General features: G+C 44.3%; 1 protein-coding gene across 1 annotated transcript in view; it reads right to left on the reverse strand.

Moving 5' to 3' along the window:
- The window catches only part of LOC112247821 (sterile alpha motif domain-containing protein 10-like), a 159,684-nt gene extending 144,371 nt beyond the window's left edge, over nucleotides 1–15,313 (reverse strand). Inside the window, exon 1 of the mRNA XM_042304077.1 lies at nucleotides 15,016–15,313. Within this exon, the coding sequence (XP_042160011.1) occupies nucleotides 15,016–15,028 (13 nt within the window). The 5' untranslated portion in view covers nucleotides 15,029–15,313. The remainder of the gene's footprint in view (nucleotides 1–15,015) is intronic.
- Between the last annotated feature and the right edge of the window lie 2,545 nt (nucleotides 15,314–17,858).

Genomic DNA, 17,858 nt, shown 5'->3' on the forward strand with positions numbered 1-17,858 from the left:
ATGTCATGGCTTTAGAAGCTTCTGATAGGCTAATTGACATCATTTGAGTCAATTGGAGGTGTATCTCTGGATGTATTTCAAGGCCTACCTTCAAACTCAGTGCCTATTTGCTTGACATTATGGGAAAATAAAAAGACCTCAGAAAAAAAATTGTAGACCTCCACAAGTCTGGTTCATCCAAATGCCTGAAGGTACCACATTCATCTGTACAAACAATAGTATGCAAGTATAAACACCAGGGGACCACGCAGCTGTCATACCGCTCAGGAAGGAGACGCGTTCTGTTTCCTAGAGATGAATGTACTTTGGTGTGAAAAGCGCAAATCAATCCCAGAACAACAGCAAAGGACCTTGCTGGAGGAAACAGGTACAACATTATCTATATCCACAGTAAAACAAGTCCTATATCGACATAACCTGAAAGGCCGCTCAGCAAGGAAGAAGCCACTGCTCCAAAACTCATATAAAAAAGCCAGACTACGGTTTGCAACTGCACATGGGAACAAAGATCGTACTTTTTGGAGAAATGTGCTCTGGTCTGATGAAACAAAAGTGTAACTGTTTGGCCATAATGACCATCGTTATGTTTGTAGGAAAAAGGGGGAGGCTTGCAAGCCGAAGAACACCACCCCAACCGTGAAGCAAGGGGGTGGCAGCATCATGTTTTGGGGGTGCTTTGCTGCAGCAGGGACTGGTGCACTTCACAAAATAGATGGCATCATGAGGAATTAAATTATGTGGATATATTGAAGCAACATCTCAAGACATCAGTCAGGAAGTTAAAGCTTGGTCGCAAATGGGTCTTCCAAATGGACAATGTCCCCAAGCACACTTCCAAAGTTGTGTGTGCGAGCAAGCAGGCCTACAAACCTGACTCAGTTACACCAGCTCTGTCAGGAGGAATGGGCCAAAATTCACACTACTTATTGTGGGAAGCTTGTGGAAGGCTACCCAAAAGGTTTGACCCAAGTTAAACAATTTAAAGGCAATGCTACCAAATACTAATTGAGTGTATGTAAACTTCTGACCCACTGGGAATGTGAAAGAAATAAAAGCTGAAATAAATAATTTTCTCTCTACTATTATTCAGAAATTTCACATTCTTAAAATAAAGTGATGATCCTAACTGACCAAAGACAGGGAATTTTTACTCCGATTAAATGTCAGAAATTGTGAAAATGTGAGTTTAAATGTATTTGGCTAAGGTGTATGTAAACTTCCGACTTCAACTGTACCCTCCCTCACACACACATATATACACACACACACCCCTGTTCTGTAGATGACAGGATTAGTGTGTGTTACATGGTTGAGTGGGCAGATGACTGTGTGATATGATCTGCCCTGTGGAGAGTGTGTTAAAGACATGAGAAGCCTTGAGGAAAGGGTCACGCCTTTAGCTACATTGTGGATACCGAACAACATACAGTGTCTCACACAGACAGTACCGTAGCTCTATTTTAACAAAACTAACACTGGGTTTTGGGTTTGGGTTGGGTTCTGGGTTGTGGGTTCTGATGAATAAACAAGTTGTGGGTGTGCTCCATCAGAACGTGCTCCATCAGAACGTGCTCCATCAGAACGTGCTTCATGGAGAAATATGTGGTTCGCTTTAGGTTGTGTATTTACTGTCTGTTATGTTGCCTTGGAGTCAACTCCAATTCCAATGTTAGTCTGTTTTAGTTTGTTAAATTGCTTACAGAAACAAAATAATAAAATTAAGACCTATCCCATCTTTGATAAATAGGTTAACTTGAACCCATCTGCAGTCTACATTGTTGTAAGTAATTGCATGTCTTCAATAGCATTCACACTGATATAGAGGCTAGGCCTACCGTAAATTACATTATGGATGAACAAGTACATGCCAAACGTTGTCAATGCAAGATTACATTTATTATTGATAAGTCCTAAAATGAGAATGAATAATTCAAGACAAAAAACAACATGTTTTAAATAGGCGTTGTCACACTTACAGGCACCATCATTTCTTCTGGTGGGCATTTAATATTAAAACAACGCAGACTAGCCATGTACGTAAGACCATCCATGAAGTAATGTGGGCCTGCCTACAATGCACAGGCAAAAAGGGAACGTCAGCTCACTGTTCTTCTCCTCTGAAACGTAGTTTTTTAATCAAGCTTTGGTGATTAAGTAGTCTCAGGAGCCAACCCCGTTATCGACAGACTTGACTACTTCGCGATTGCATTGGGCAGACAAAAAAATGCCTTAATTGAGAGGAGTGGAGGCTATGCTTGGTTTTTAATCACATAAAATGAAATAGGACAAACATGAGTTTTTTAATGTTTCTAAAGTATACAGGCACCAAAGGCACATTAGACTATTCTTGTTCCATGTCATATGGGCCGTGTGCGTCACGGCTGGATAAGCTGCGTTGCTGCCGTCAAAATTCATGCCATAACCAACTGTGTTACCACTAAAACCAGTTTTTGGTTGGTCTTAATATCAATTATTCAGCGCTGTCTGAAATTAGCACTTTGAATCATGTTTTTAAATATTTCCACGCCGCCCATCTGAGTAGCAACCGAAATGATATGACAGGTTCTTTTTTCTTGAAGCTTTATTTTACTAGGCAAGTCAGTTAAGAACAAATTCTTATTTACAATGACAACCTACCAAAAGGTAAAAGGTCTCCTGCGGGGATGGGGGCTGGAATAAAAAAGAAATGTAATAAAAATATAGGACAAAACACACATCACGACAAGAGAGACAACACTAGATAAAGAGAGACCTAAGACAACAACATAGCATGGCAGAAGCACATGACAACACAGCATGGTAGCAACACAACATGACAACAACATGGTAGCAACACAACACGGCAGCAGAAAAACATGGTAGCAGCACAAAACAGGGTACAAACATTATTGGGCACAGACAACAGTACAAAGGGCAAGAAGGTAGAGACAACAATACATCACACAAAGCAGCCACAACTGTCAGTAAGAGTGTCCATGATTGAGTCTTTGAATGAAGAGATTGGGATAAAACTGTCCAGTTTGAATGTTTGTTGCAGCTCGTTCCAGTCGCTAGCTGCAGCGAACTGAAAAGACAAGCGATCCAGGGATGTGTGTGCTTTGGGGACCTTTAACAGAATGTGACTGGCAGAAGGGGTGATGTATGTGGAGGATGAGGGCTGCAGTAGACATGTCAGATAGGGGGGAGTGAGGCCTAAGAAGGTTTTATAAATAAGCATCAACCATTGGGTCTTGCGACGGCTACACAGAGATGACCAGTTTACAGAAGAGTATAGAGTGCAGTGATGTGTCCTATAAGGAGCATTGGTGGCAAATCTGATGGCCGAATGGTAAAGAACATCTAGCCTCTCGAGAGCACCCTTACCTGCTCATCTATAAATTACGTCTCCATAATCTAGCATGGGTAGGATGGTCATCTGAATCAGGGTTAGTTTGGCAGCTGGGGTGAAAGCGATTACGATAGAGGAAATCAAGTCTACATTTAACTTTAGCCTGCAGCTTTGGTATGTACTGAGAGAAGGTCAGTGTACCATCTAGCAATACTCCCAAGTACTTGTTTGAGGTGACTACCTCAAGCTCTAAACCCTCAGAGGTAGTAATCACACCTGTGGGGAGAGGGGCATTCTTCTTACCAAACCACATGACCTTTGTTTTGGAGGTGTTCAGAACAAGGTTAAGGGCAGAGAAAGCTTGTTGGACACTAAGAAAGCTTTGTTGTAGAGTGTTTACCACAAAATCCGGGGAGGGGCCAGCTGAGTATAAAACTGTATCATCTACATATAAATGGATGAGAGAGCTTCTTATTGCCTGAGCTATATTGTTGATGTAAATTGAGAAAAGCGTGGTGCCTAGGATCGAGCCTTGGGGTACACCCTTGGTGACAGGCAGTGGCTGAGACAGCAGATGTTCTGACTTTATACACTGCACTCTTTGAAAGAGGTAGTTAGCAAACCAGGCCAAAGACCCCTCAGATACACCAATACTCCTTATTCGGTCCACAAGAATGGAATGGTCTACTGTATCAAAAGCTTTGGCCAAGTCATAAAAATAGCAGCACAACATTGCTTAGAATCGAGGGCAATGGAGACATCGTTGAAGACCTTAAAGGTTGCAGTGACACATCCATAACCTGAGCGGAAACCAGATTGCATACCAGAGAGAATACTATAGACATTAAGAAAGCCAGTCAGTTGATTATTGACAAGTTTTTCCAACACATTTGATAAACAGGGCAAAATAAAAAATAGGCCTATAACAGTTAGGATTATAAGTGATATAGTGATATAAATGATATAAGATGGCGCCGAAGAGGGTGGCTGACATTTTACATGCTCCTAACCAACTGAGCTATTTTGTTAGTTTTTATGCGTTGTTTGTAACTTTTGAACTTATTTGGTACATTATGTAGCTGCTACCGCCTCTTATGACCGAAAATAACTTCTGGCCATCAGAATGAGATTACTCACCAAGAACTGGAAGAAGATTTTCCTTTAATGAGTCCAACGAGAAGGATAGGGGCAGCAACCTTAAAGAAGAAAGGATCTAAACCATCTGACACAGATGTTTTGGGGGGGTTTAAGGAGCACCTTTAGCACCTCGGACTCAGTGACTGCCTGCAGGGAGAAACTTTGCAGAGTGGCAGGGGGGAAATAGGGAGGAGCATCAGGGCTAGTTGCATTAGAAGGGGTGGGAGATGAGGAAATGCTGGACGGGCAAGGAGGCATGACTGAGCCAAATAGGAATCCTGTCTTATGAAGTGGTGATTAGAGAGCTCAGCCATGTGCTTCATGTCAGTAACAACCACATCATCAACTTTAAGAGACATGTGCAGCTGTGAGGAGGAGGGTTTACTCTCCAGGTCTTTAACCGTTTTCCAGAACTTCTTGGGGTTAGACCCACAGAGAGAAAACTGCTCCTTAATGTAACTAACTTTGGCCTTCCAGATAGCCTGAGTGCCTTTCGCCAAATGCAATTCTTGAGGTGGAGTAACTCCGCAAGATCACGGTCGGAGCAGGGACTGAACCTGTTTTCTATTCTCATTTTCTTTATGGGGGCGTATCACTGAAAATATCAAAAAAGAAGGTCCAAGATTCTTCGACAGAGGGGATCAAGCTGATTCTATACCAATTTACAGAGACCAGGTCATGAAGGAAGGCTTGCTCATTAAAGTTTTTTTAGCAAGCGTCTATGACAAATCAGGACAGGATGTTTCACTGAGAAGCCATTACGAACACAGGCTGTAAAACAGTGATCACTAAGGTCATTACAGAAAACCCCAGATTGGTACCTATCAGGAATATTTGTGAGGATAACATTGAGGAGAGTAGCCTTTTCTAGGTGTTTGGAGTCATACCTTGATTGGTAATAATCTGGATTGGTAATATTCTGAAAAAGATTTAGGAAGTCCCATTGCTTTAGGAATTGGTCAGGTGGTGTAAGGGGCCAGGAGAGAGCTTAGGGCAAGAGCTATTTGAAAGTTTAATGCTTAAAACCAGCAAATCAAATTGTTTGGGGACAGACTTGGTAGAGACAACCGAGCACTGAAGGTGATCCTTGGTAAAGATTGCCACTCCCTCACCGTTGGTTATAGCCAGAAAGTTTAACATCAGTATTTACAACACTCTTTCTTAACCACGTCTCGGTGATGACCAACACATCTGGATTGGAGCTGTGAACCCACACTTTCAATTGATCCATTTTAGATAATAAAATTCTAGTGTTAATGTGCAAAAAACCCAGGCTTTTACGAGAGCAGAAATCAGTGAAGCAGATATCAGAACACAAGTCAGAATTGGTGCTAGCAACAGTAGATGGGCCAGGATGTACATGCACTGTATGCCTGCTTGGTGAGGGTAACATGAATACAAAGCCGTCGAGAGGTGGTTAGAATAGGATGGGAGGCCAAAAGTCTGTGTAACCAATAGAGAGTCAGAGTTCCGAGTGTGGGAACAAACATAGTCTGTCCAACAGTAGGGTAAACAACAGAGTTCATAGTCAACAAAGCATGCAGGAGTCATGAGGCAAATAGCAAAATGCACAAGAAATACAAAATAACGACTTGGGGCTAGCCATTATAAGTTTAGAGTCACTCTCCCCAACAGTGCCTGTGGGCTGGAGGCGAGCAAAACCTTGGTAGAGAGGTGGGAGTGTGGTGGGGGTACCTGTACCAGACAGGGGAAGACAAGCCAGGGCAGACAGTGAACAGAGAGGGGGGAGTGTGGTGGGGGTACCTGTACCAGACAGGGGAAGACAAGCCAGGGCAGACAGGGAAGACAAGCCAGGGCAGATGGTGAACAGAGAGGGGGAGTGTGGTGGGGGTACCTGTACCAGACAGGGGAAGACAAGCCAGGGCAGACAGTGAACAGAGAGGGGGAGTGTGGTGGGGGTACCTGTACCAGACAGGGGAAGACAAGCCAGGGCAGACAGTGAACAGAGAGGGGGAGTGTGGTGGGGGTACCTGTACCAGACAGGGGGAGACAAGCCAGGGCAGACAGGCGAAGACAAGCCAGGGCAGACAGTGAACAGAGAGGGGGAGTGTGGTGGGGGTACCTTTACCAGACAGGGGAAGACAAGCCAGGGCAGACAGTGAACAGAGAGGGGGAGTGTGGTGGGGGTACCTGTACCAGACAGGGGAAGACAAGCCAGGGCAGACAGGGGAAGACAAGCCAGGGCAGACAGTGAACAGAGAGGGGGAGTGTGGTGGGGGTACCTGTACCAGACAGGGGAAGACAAGCCAGGGCAGACAGTGAACAGAGAGGGGAGTGTGGTGGGGGTACCTGTACCAGACAGGGGGCAAGACAAGCCAGGGCAGACAGTGAACAGAGAGGGGGAGTGTGGTGGGGTACCTGTACCAGACAGGGGAAGACAAGCCAGGGCAGACAGGGAAGACAAGCCAGGGCAGATGGTGAACAGAGAGGGGGAGTGTGGTGGGGGTACCTGTACCAGACAGGGGAAGACAAGCCAGGGCAGACAGTGAACAGAGAGGGGGAGTGTGGTGGGGGTACCTGTACCAGACAGGGGAAGACAAGCCAGGGCAGACAGTGAACAGAGAGGGGAGTGTGGGGGGTACCTGTGGACAGGGGAAGACAAGCCAGGGCAGACAGGGGAAGACAAGCCAGGGCAGATGGTGAACAGAGAGGGGGAGTGTGGTGGGGGTACCTGTACCAGACAGGGGAAGACAAGCCAGGGCAGACGGTGAACAGAGAGGGGAGTGTGGTGGGGGTACCTGTACCAGACAGGGGAAGACAAGCCAGGGCAGACGGTGAACAGAGAGGGGGAGTGTGGTGGGGGTACCTGTACCAGACAGGGGAAGACAAGCCAGGGCAGACGGTGAACAGAGAGGGGAGTGTGGTGGGGGTACCTGTACCAGACAGGGGAAGACAAGCCAGGGCAGACGGTGAACAGAGAGAGGGAGTGTGGTGGGGGTACCTGTACCAGACAGGGGAAGACAAGCCAGGGCAGACAGGGGAAGACAAGCCAGGGCAGACAGGGGAAGACAAGCCAGGGCAGACAGGGGAAGACAAGCCAGGGCAGATGGTGAGCAGTTCGCCAGGTGGAATAAGGCAGCAGTGCTTTATTTCTGGAGGTAGATTTCTTGTATAAAATGCCTCTGGATTTGGGAGGGGTAGCCTGTGAGACTCCTGCCATGTGTTGGGCTCAAAGGCTTCGACACCTTTCACTTCACGCCTCAGTGCCATTTGAAGTTGTTTCTGGTCTGTCCAAAATCAGGTTGTAGGTTTGGAGTTTTGATCTGAAGTGAAGGTTATGCTGTGGATGGTAGCATCCTGTATATATATCCCTCCTGAAAAATCCAAGTTTATCTAACTCCAAAACTATCTTATTGTTAAAAACATGTTGACAAATGTGAGCTCACATGCAGCTACAGCATTCAGTCCTTATAAAGTAAATATATCAGTGTAACGTATTTTCTTGCCTTCTGAAAATGAAAGATATCTTCAGACTAGACATTTACTCACTCAGTCTCAGGTTGGATGGTGTTTTCAGGTTTCTGTTTGTTTGCCAGAGCATTTGCTTTATAGCTTGGGAATAATAGTCCAACATCAGGTTGTAGGTTTGGAGTTTTGATTTGGAGTGAAGGTTATGTTGTAGAGGGTAGCATCCTGTATATGTCCCTGGTGACATAGTGAAGGTTATGTTGTAGAGGGTGGCATCCTGTATGTGTCCCTGGTGACATAGTGAAGGTTATGTTGTAGAGGGTAGCATCCTGTATGTGTCCCTGGTGACATAGTGAAGGTTATGTTGTAGAGGGTTCCTGTATGTTGGTGACATAGTGAAGGTTATGTTGTAGAGGGTAGCATCCTGTATATGTCCTGGTGACATAGTGAAGGTTATGTTGTAGAGGGTAGCATCCTGTATATGTCCTGGTGACATAGTGAAGGTTATGTTGTAGAGGGTAGCATCCTGTATATGTCCTGGTGACATAGTGAAGGTTATGTTGTAGAGGGTAGGGAAGGTTAGCATCCTGTATGTGTCCCTGGTGACATAGTGAAGGTTATGTTGTAGAGGGTAGCATCCTGTATGTGTCCTGGTGACATAGTGAAGGTTATGTTGTAGAGGGTAGCATCCTGTATATGTCCTGGTGACATAGTGAAGGTTATGTTGTAGAGGGTAGCATCCTGTATATGTCCTGGTGACATAGTGAAGGTTATGTTGTAGAGGGTGGCATCCTGTATATGTCCTGGTGACATAGTGAAGGTTATGTTGTAGAGGGTAGCATCCTGTATATGTCCTGGTGACATAGTGAAGGTTATGTTGTAGAGGGTAGCATCCTGTATATGTCCCTGGTGACATAGTGAAGGTTATGTTGTAGAGGGTAGCATCCTGTATGTGTCCCTGGTGACATAGTGAAGGTTATGTTGTAGAGGGTGGCATCCTGTATATGTCCCTGGTGACATAGTGAAGGTTATGTTGTAGAGGGTGGCATCCTGTATGTGTCCTGGTGACATAGTGAAGGTTATGTTGTAGAGGGTAGCATCCTGTATATGTCCTGGTGACATAGTGAAGGTTATGTTGTAGAGGGTAGCATCCTGTATGTGTCCCTGGTGACATAGTGAAGGTTAAGGTTATGTTGTAGAGGGTAGCATCCTGTATGTGTCCCTGGTGACATAGTGAAGGTTATGTTGTAGAGGGTGGCATCCTGTATATGTCCCTGGTGACATAGTGAAGGTTATGTTGTAGAGGGTAGCATCCTGTATGTGTCCTGGTGACATAGTGAAGGTTATGTTGTAGAGGGTAGCATCCTGTATGTGTCCCTGGTGACATAGTGAAGGTTATGTTGTAGGGTAGGTGAAGGTTATGTTGCATCCTGTATGTGTCCCTGGTGACATAGTGAAGGTTATGTTGTAGAGGGTAGCATCCTGTATGTGTCCCTGGTGACATAGTGAAGGTTATGTTGTAGAGGGTAGCATCCTGTATGTGTCCCTGGTGACATAGTGAAGGTTATGTTGTAGAGGGTAGCATCCTGTATATGTCCTGGTGACATAGTGAAGGTTATGTTGTAGAGGGTAGCATCCTGTATGTGTCCCTGGTGACATAGTGAAGGTTATGTTGTAGAGGGTAGCATCCTGTATGTGTCCCTGGTGACATAGTGAAGGTTATGTTGTAGAGGGTAGCATCCTGTATGTGTCCCTGGTGACATAGTGAAGGTTATGTTGTAGAGGGTAGCATCCTGTATGTGTCCCTGGTGACATAGTGAAGGTTATGTTGTAGAGGGTAGCATCCTGTATGTGTCCCTGGTGACATAGTGAAGGTTATGTTGTAGAGGGTAGCATCCTGTATGTGTCCCTGGTGACATAGTGAAGGTTATGTTGTAGAGGGTAGCATCCTGTATGTGTCCCTGGTGACATAGTGAAGGTTATGTTGTAGAGGGTGGCATCCTGTATGTGTCCCTGGTGACATAGTGAAGGTTATGTTGTAGAGGGTAGCATCCTGTATGTGTCCTGGTGACATAGTGAAGGTTATGTTGTAGTGAAGGGTTGTAGCATCCTGTATGTGTCCTGGTGACATAGTGAAGGTTATGTTGTAGAGGGTAGCATCCTGTATGTGTCCCTGGTGACATAGTGAAGGTTCCCTGGTGACATAGTTTATGTTGTAGAGGGTAGCATCCTGTATGTGTCCTGGTGACATAGTGAAGGTTATGTTGTAGAGGGTAGCATCCTGTATGTGTCCTGGTGACATAGTGAAGGTTATGTTGTAGAGGGTAGCATCCTGTATGTGTCCCTGGTGACATAGTGAAGGTTATGTTGTAGAGGGTAGCATCCTGTATGTGTCCTGGTGACATAGTGAAGGTTATGTTGTAGAGGGCAGCATCCTGTATGAAGGTGTTGTAGAGGGTAGCCTGGTGACATAGTGAAGGTTATGTTGTAGAGGGTAGCATCCTGTATGTGTCCTGGTGACATAGTGAAGGTTATGTTGTAGAGGGTAGCATCCTGTATGTGTCCTGGTGACATAGTGAAGGTTATGTTGTAGAGGGTAGCATCCTGTATGTGTCCTGGTGACATAGTGAAGGTTATGTTGTAGAGGGTAGCATCCTGTATGTGTCCCTGGTGACATAGTGAAGGTTATGTTGTAGAGGGTGGCATCCTGTATGTGTCCTGGTGACATAGTGAAGGTTATGTTGTAGAGGGTAGCATCCTGTATGTGTCCTGGTGACATAGTGAAGGTTATGTTGTAGAGGGTAGCATCCTGTATGTGTCCCTGGTGACATAGTGAAGGTTATGTTGTAGAGGGTAGCATCCTGTATGTGTCCTGGTGACATAGTGAAGGTTATGTTGTAGAGGGTAGCATCCTGTATGTGTTCCTGGTGACATAGTGAAGGTTATGTTGTAGAGGGTAGTATCCTGTATGTGTTCCTGGTGACATAGTGAAGGTTATGTTGTAGAGGGTAGCATCCTGTATGTGTCCCTGGTGACATAGTGAAGGTTATGTTGTAGGGGGTAGCATCCTGTATATGACCTGGTGACATAGTGAAGGTTATGTTGTAGAGGGTAGTATCCTGTATGTGTCCCTGGTGACATAGTGAAGGTTATGTTGTAGAGGGTAGTATCCTGTATGTGTTCCTGGTGACATAGTGAAGGTTATGTTGTAGAGGGTAGCATCCTGTATGTGTCCTGGTGACATAGTGAAGGTTATGTTGTAGAGGGTAGCATCCTGTATATGTCCTGGTGACATAGTGAAGGTTATGTTGTAGAGGGTAGCATCCTGTATGTGTCCCTGCCAAAAAATAAACGTTTATATAACTCTAAATCTAAAAATAAAATAAAAAACATGCTGACAAATCTGGTCATGACCTCTCTCTCTCTCTGTACTCTGTCTCTACTAAAGGACACCAATAATAAGAAGAGACTTCCTTGAGCCAAGAAACACGAGCAATGGACATCAGACCGGTGGAAATCTTTCCTACCACAGCAATCTGCAGCGATACGCCATCCCATCTTGTTTGCGCTTAGTGGGACTATCATTTGTTTTTCAACAGGACAATGAACCAAAACACACCAAAAAAAATGTACCTGGTGTTAGGGCTGGAAAATGCCAGTGAGACAGTTTTTACATGATGAAAATGCAATTAATGTGCGTTTGACACTAGCACCGCCTTACGCCAGCTGAAAATAGAACCCTATGTCTGGGAGGCTGTTTGAATAGATAAACTAGGCCCCTGTGTCCGTTCTGGAGTGTGAAGTCATGAGCTCTGAGTGTTGTCTACTGTGTAGAAACCTAGCAGTGCCAAAAGCCCTGGTCTGCCCTAGAAAACCCATGTAAATTACGAAAGCCCTGGTCTGCCCTAGAAAACCTATGTAAATTACGAAAGCCCTGGTCTGCCCTAGAAAACCCATGTAAATTACGAAAGCCCTGGTCTGCCCTAGAAAACCTATGTAAATTACGAAAGCGCTGGTCTGCCCTAGAAAAGCTATGTAAATTACGATAGCACTGGTCTGCCCTAGAAAACCTATGTAAATTACGATAGCCAGAACAGCCAAATGTATTGATTTTTTCTGGACGTTTTGGCCTTTAAAATGTGTTTATTACGATCAAGTTCAATCCCCAGGGTGAATTATTTTAAAGTTCGCTACAAATCTGGATATTTAATGAAATTGTGGTCCGTTCTAACTACTACATTTGTATTCACACAGGACCACGTGCTGACACAGACGAATCATGTCCCGACAGGCTATGAGGAGCACTCTTTGCACGTGCACCTAAAGGGCTGTGGTGTGCCAGATGAGAGCACGCCTGTCAAGTGGAGATAAAGGGGCTGACCAATGTCTATGGGGTCTCTATTATTGACGCCAAAGTCATGTAGCAGCGTTGGGTTGACTCTTTCAGGCAGGATGAAAACAACGACATCCTTTGCTAGTTACGGCCAATTTCCCCATGATCCTTAGCAGGTTTTTTTGGTGCCATTCAGCTCCATTCAGCAATACGGGGTGCTTCAAAATCAAATACTTCCAGCTTCATGCGTCATCGGGAATTTCCAAAGGAATATGTGGATGACATCAGTGCTATAACTATCTACAGGTTTTAATACCTATGAGATAAACACGCACTTTCAGTCAGAGGCTAACCATACATGGGTTGGTTATTATATTAGCTAACTACTGAATGGCCACTGACTCTAGATCAAAACTACCAGCTCCGGTCAGAGAACTGTAAAAGATTACAGTTGTACAACCAGCATCAGTTGTAATAACTGTCAAATGAATCTCCTCTTTTGACTAAATCGAAATGGAATTGACCACAACTCTGGACACAACCTCTCCAGGTGTGTCTTTCAGTCCACACACCCACAGACACAGATATGGAGAGAAGAGGTTGGGAGGTGTGTGTGTGTGTGTGTGTGTGTGTGTGTGTGTGTGTGTGTGTGTGTGTGTGTGTGTGTGTGTGTGTGTGTGTGTGCGTGTGTGTGCGTGTGCTTGTGTGCGTGTGTGTGTGTGTGTGTGTGTGTGTGTGTGTGCGTGTGCGTGTGTGTGTGTGTGTGCTTGTGTGCGTGTGTGTGTGTGTGTGTGTGTGTGTGTGTGCGTGCGTGTGTGCGTGTGTAAACACACACACACACCCTCTTGCCTGCTGGGCTTACCCATGCCTGTTTGTGGTGTGAAATAGGGAAGAAAGGGGTTCTAAGCCCAGCAGTGCTGCTCTCTCTCTGATAAGGGCCTTCTTTATACACACCGTGTGCTGCTTTTCACACAGGGACAATCAGTTGGGAGAAATGTTCAATGGAGAAAATTGTGTCAAGATTTGTCCGCACTTGTATTGTTGCGCCTATGAGACGTGACGATACAATCAGATGTCTTTGGAGATTCAACCAGACATCTCACCAACCTAATAACTTCAACTCTCCTATGAGACGTGACGATACAATCAGATGTCTTTGGAGATTCAACCAGACATCTCACCAACCTAATAACTTCAACTCTCCTATGAGACGTGACGATACGGCCAGATGTCTTTGGAGACAACAGTGTTTAATTCTAATTCAGACATGGTAACTAGGTGAGCCTTCTCTGAGCAAATCAGTGACACGGATCAATGAAGTGACTCCCAGAGACAACCAACAGACACTGTGGTTCCTGAGTCTGCAGGACTAGAGTTGCCAACCCCTGGTTTGGCAAAGCCTTCATATACCAAGACTCCCCAAACTCATTAAAGATACAGTTGCACGCACACAAACTCACACACACACACACACACACATACACACATACACACACACACACACACACACAGTAACGCCATTGTGCTAGGGTCAGCGGTGCAAAATGAATGATGCTTAAGTCAACTTCAGATGAATTATAGATAGGACAATATGTCTCTGTGCTGCAGCCTACCTCTACCTGCAGCCATGTTAATGAGGTGCTAACCTGCTCCAGCAGAGAAAGGGAGCGACTGACCTGACACTGCACTGGCCTGAAGGGAAGAACATCACTGACTTCCTGATTATTCCTCTAATTACTCATTTAGCTAGTGGCTCGTATGATACTGTCCTACAGACAGTATAGTGAAAAGAGAAGAATCACCATCTCAATGTCTAATGTCAGATAGAATTAAATCAAACCAAATGAAGAGTGCTAGATATACTACCTATTTCAATGAATCCCAAAGAAACCTAAAGTTATAATCAAGTAATGATGTATTAGGATAGGCTATATGCTACCATTGGCTGTAAAAGGAAGCAGAAAATATGCTGCCAAATTATTAACCAAAACTTTAGGAATGGAACAAATGAATTTATCCACTACGCATCCATCCCGGAGGACCACTGTGAACAGTTCAACCGCTGCGAAATCCCCTCTGCTTTCCTGTCAGAACCACAATGAAACCCGCCCTATGGACAAGGGTCATGCGCTTCTCACGAAGACGGATGGACGGACAAGGAGTATCTTGAGTGGGCCGTGGGCTAACGAATCAATTACTCAAACCATTAACAATGTGCTAAATAGTGAAATCTCCTAAATACGAATCTGGATATGCTATTCCGGAACACCATGCCAGCGATGTGAAGTTCACCCATGAAAACCCAATAGGACAGTCAAGCTCCTTAAGAAAGATAACTTGATGGACTGAGGCTACTGACACAAACCTCACCAAGCGGACATACAGTGACCAACTACTGACATACCAGTTCAAACTTCCTAGAAATGTTAACATGAGAAATCAGAACATTGCTCTGAGGGGAACTGTAAAAGACAATGTACTACGTTATTTCTCCTATATGGATGTTGACCTTTTCGCAAAATTGACAAAGAACTGAGGATATCTCACAAGTCCCCCAGTTTATTGACGTCGTAATACATCCACCCTAATAAACTGAGCAAACATGCTGTTATTGATGTTGAAAATATACCCCCCACAACCGATCTGTGAAAAAAAGAAGCCCCTATTGATTTAACCTAACGCTTAATACAAATATACACAGCCAATTACAAATATCCTTATCTCTGTTTAAGAAAAGGTAGACCAATGATTTAAATGAGTAGTTTCATGAATGGAACAGCGCTCTTACCGTCCACAGCCATAGTCGGTCTCAGTGTGTATCTCTCCGTGGTTGCCTCAGTAATTGTCTCCCATTGCTTCTGTATCTGTCTGGCTAGCAGAGAGTATGCGCGTGAGAGACAGCACGATTTGGCAGTAGGCTACTGCGCGCGTTTGTGTGTGTGTAGCTGTGTGTGAGGACCGGTGAAGACTACACGGACAGATAGTCACAGCACACCGTCTCACCCGACCGTTTGTTTTCGGTAGTCCGCTGCCAACCGACGCCGTTGTTGTTAACTCCTCACCTTTTTCGTACATGACTGCGCCGAGAAACAAAAGGTCACCATTAAACACGCGCGAGTGCGCTGACATTGCGCACGCGCCCACTCTAGGCTATGAGATGGTTCATGCAGGCTACAAGATGAAGCCTTAGATAAATTAATAAATTCTGTAAAAATGAAACGTCCATTCAAATAGAACAGAAAATATGTATCAATTGGGGTAAAGCCTAGAGTAGGCAAGACCATAATATTACACAACAGTATTTTATTGAACTCCCATTTTCCTTTCCTGTGTAATCTTCCTCAATGGCTGCAATTACCAAGATAGCAATATATCAAGCAGTTATATAGCCTAGGCTATTGGGGGTTCATTAAAAAAAATCTTTATTTAACGAGACAAGTCAGTTAAGAACAAATTCTTATTTTACAACGACGGCCTACCCCGGCCAAACCGTAACCCGGACGACGCTGGGCCAATTGTGCGCCACCCTATGGGACATTTGGTTAGATTCAAGAATAATCAAATTAATTGAACCAAGATAATTCATTCCAGGCATTGTGTTGTTACAGTAAATAGATGTGTCAGATCACAGAGGATGTCTGGACCTAGTTGTTCATCAGCAGGATCCGTGTCTCCTGAAGGAAAGAATCGGGATGAGAGGAGAGAAAAACATGAGTTGAGAACCCAGATGGTCAAAGTAAGACCTGAAGCCCTCAGCTTGACTTCTGCAGCTGCATTGACATTGGGAGACCTGCATTTCAACTACTTATCTAAATGTAATAATAACACCAACAACAATAATATAATAATAACAATATATGCCATATAATATTGGCATATATTAACATATGCCAAAAACCATGCTTTACCAAATGAGCACCAGAAAACCACTATCTCTGTCTCTGCATGACTAGAACGCTACTGGCCATCATCTCTGTGGATGAAGAACAACAGGATACACTGCACTACAAAGGCCAAAGAAAGAAGAGAAAGAAAGTGGAGAAAGTCTGTTTAAATTGAATCTGTCAACTCAGTGTGCTAATTGAGGGTGTGGGTTTTCAGATGTAAGATGCCAGCTATGGAGCATTAGTGGTTTTTGTTGTACAGCACAGAGATCTAAGTTTTAAAGACTTCAAGGAATGTGAGTGCCTGTAGAAGATAATCTCCTTGGTGATAACAAACAACATAGGACAAGGTACTGGTTTTCCCATCAAGGCTTCATCACAATATATATGCTTAGAGTTGGTTCACGCACCGGTTCGTCAATCTAAGTAACATAATAAATAAATCCCAATTGAACTCTCTAATTTTAAGAGATATCTTTATTTATTTTTTTGCATTGGATGTGTCTACATCCACCGCATCCTCTGATGTCGTACTTTCACATCTGCGGTGAAAGGTGGAAGAGCTAGATAGGTATTTGTCAGACAATGAGACACCCCAGAAAACGGTTCTTCTCACGAAAACGTCTGTAGTGTCCGAATGGTTTGACCTACAAACTATTGACCACTCTATGGAAATGAGAGACTGTCACAAACACAATGGTGTTCTCTGTTTTGCTCTAAGACCCTCACAAGTGCCACAGGACTAGTCTGGAGGTTATTGGTACCGGTTTTAAAAAATGAATGGAAGTATGAAGGTACTGTTCTGCCTACCCAAAAAAGGGGTTAAGTTACTCATTCCAGGGTTTTTCTTTATTTTTTACTATTTTGTACATTGCAGAATAATAGTGAAGACGTAATAAAATATATTTAAAAAACACATAAAATCATGCAGTAACAAAAAAGGTGTTAAACAAACAAAAATATACTTTAGAATTGAGATTCTTCAAAGTAGCCACCCTTTGCCTTGATGAAAGCTTTGCACACTCTTGGAATTCTCTCAACCTGCTTCATGAGGTAGTCAGCTAGAATGCATTTCAATTAACAGTCTTGACGACACAGTCAGTGATTTATTTAAAATTCAAGGCACATTTAACCAGCATGGATATCACATCATTCTGCAGCGATATGCCATCCCATCTGGTTTACACTTAGTGGGACTATCATTTGTTTTTCAACAGGACAATGACCCAAAATACACCTCCAGGCTATGTAAGGGCTTTTTGACCAAGAAGGAGCGTGATGGAGTGCTGCATCAGGTGACCTGGCCTCCACAATCACCCGACCTCAAACCAATTGAGATGGTTTGGGATGGGTTGGACTGCAGAGTGAAGGAAAAGCAGCCAACAAATGCTCAGCATATGTGGGAACTCCTTCAAGCCTGTTGGAAAAGCATTCATGAAGCTGGTTGAGAAAATGCTAAGAGTGTGCAATGAGTGGGAGGGTCGTTTTTGCCATCACTCATGCACTGGACTCGTGTGAACAAGAACACACATGAACAAACATGCATTACTGTAACGTGCACACACACACACACACACACACACACACACACACACACACACACACACACACACACACACACACACACACACACACACACACACACACACACACACACACACACACACACACACACACACACACACAGGACCTGTTTCAAGAGGTGACAGCTAGTTTGGACATCCTGTCCTGTAAAGAGTTCAACCAA

The sequence above is a fragment of the Oncorhynchus tshawytscha genome, linkage group LG22 (assembly GCF_018296145.1).
Source record: "Oncorhynchus tshawytscha isolate Ot180627B linkage group LG22, Otsh_v2.0, whole genome shotgun sequence".
NCBI classification, from domain to species: Eukaryota; Metazoa; Chordata; class Actinopteri; order Salmoniformes; family Salmonidae; genus Oncorhynchus; species Oncorhynchus tshawytscha.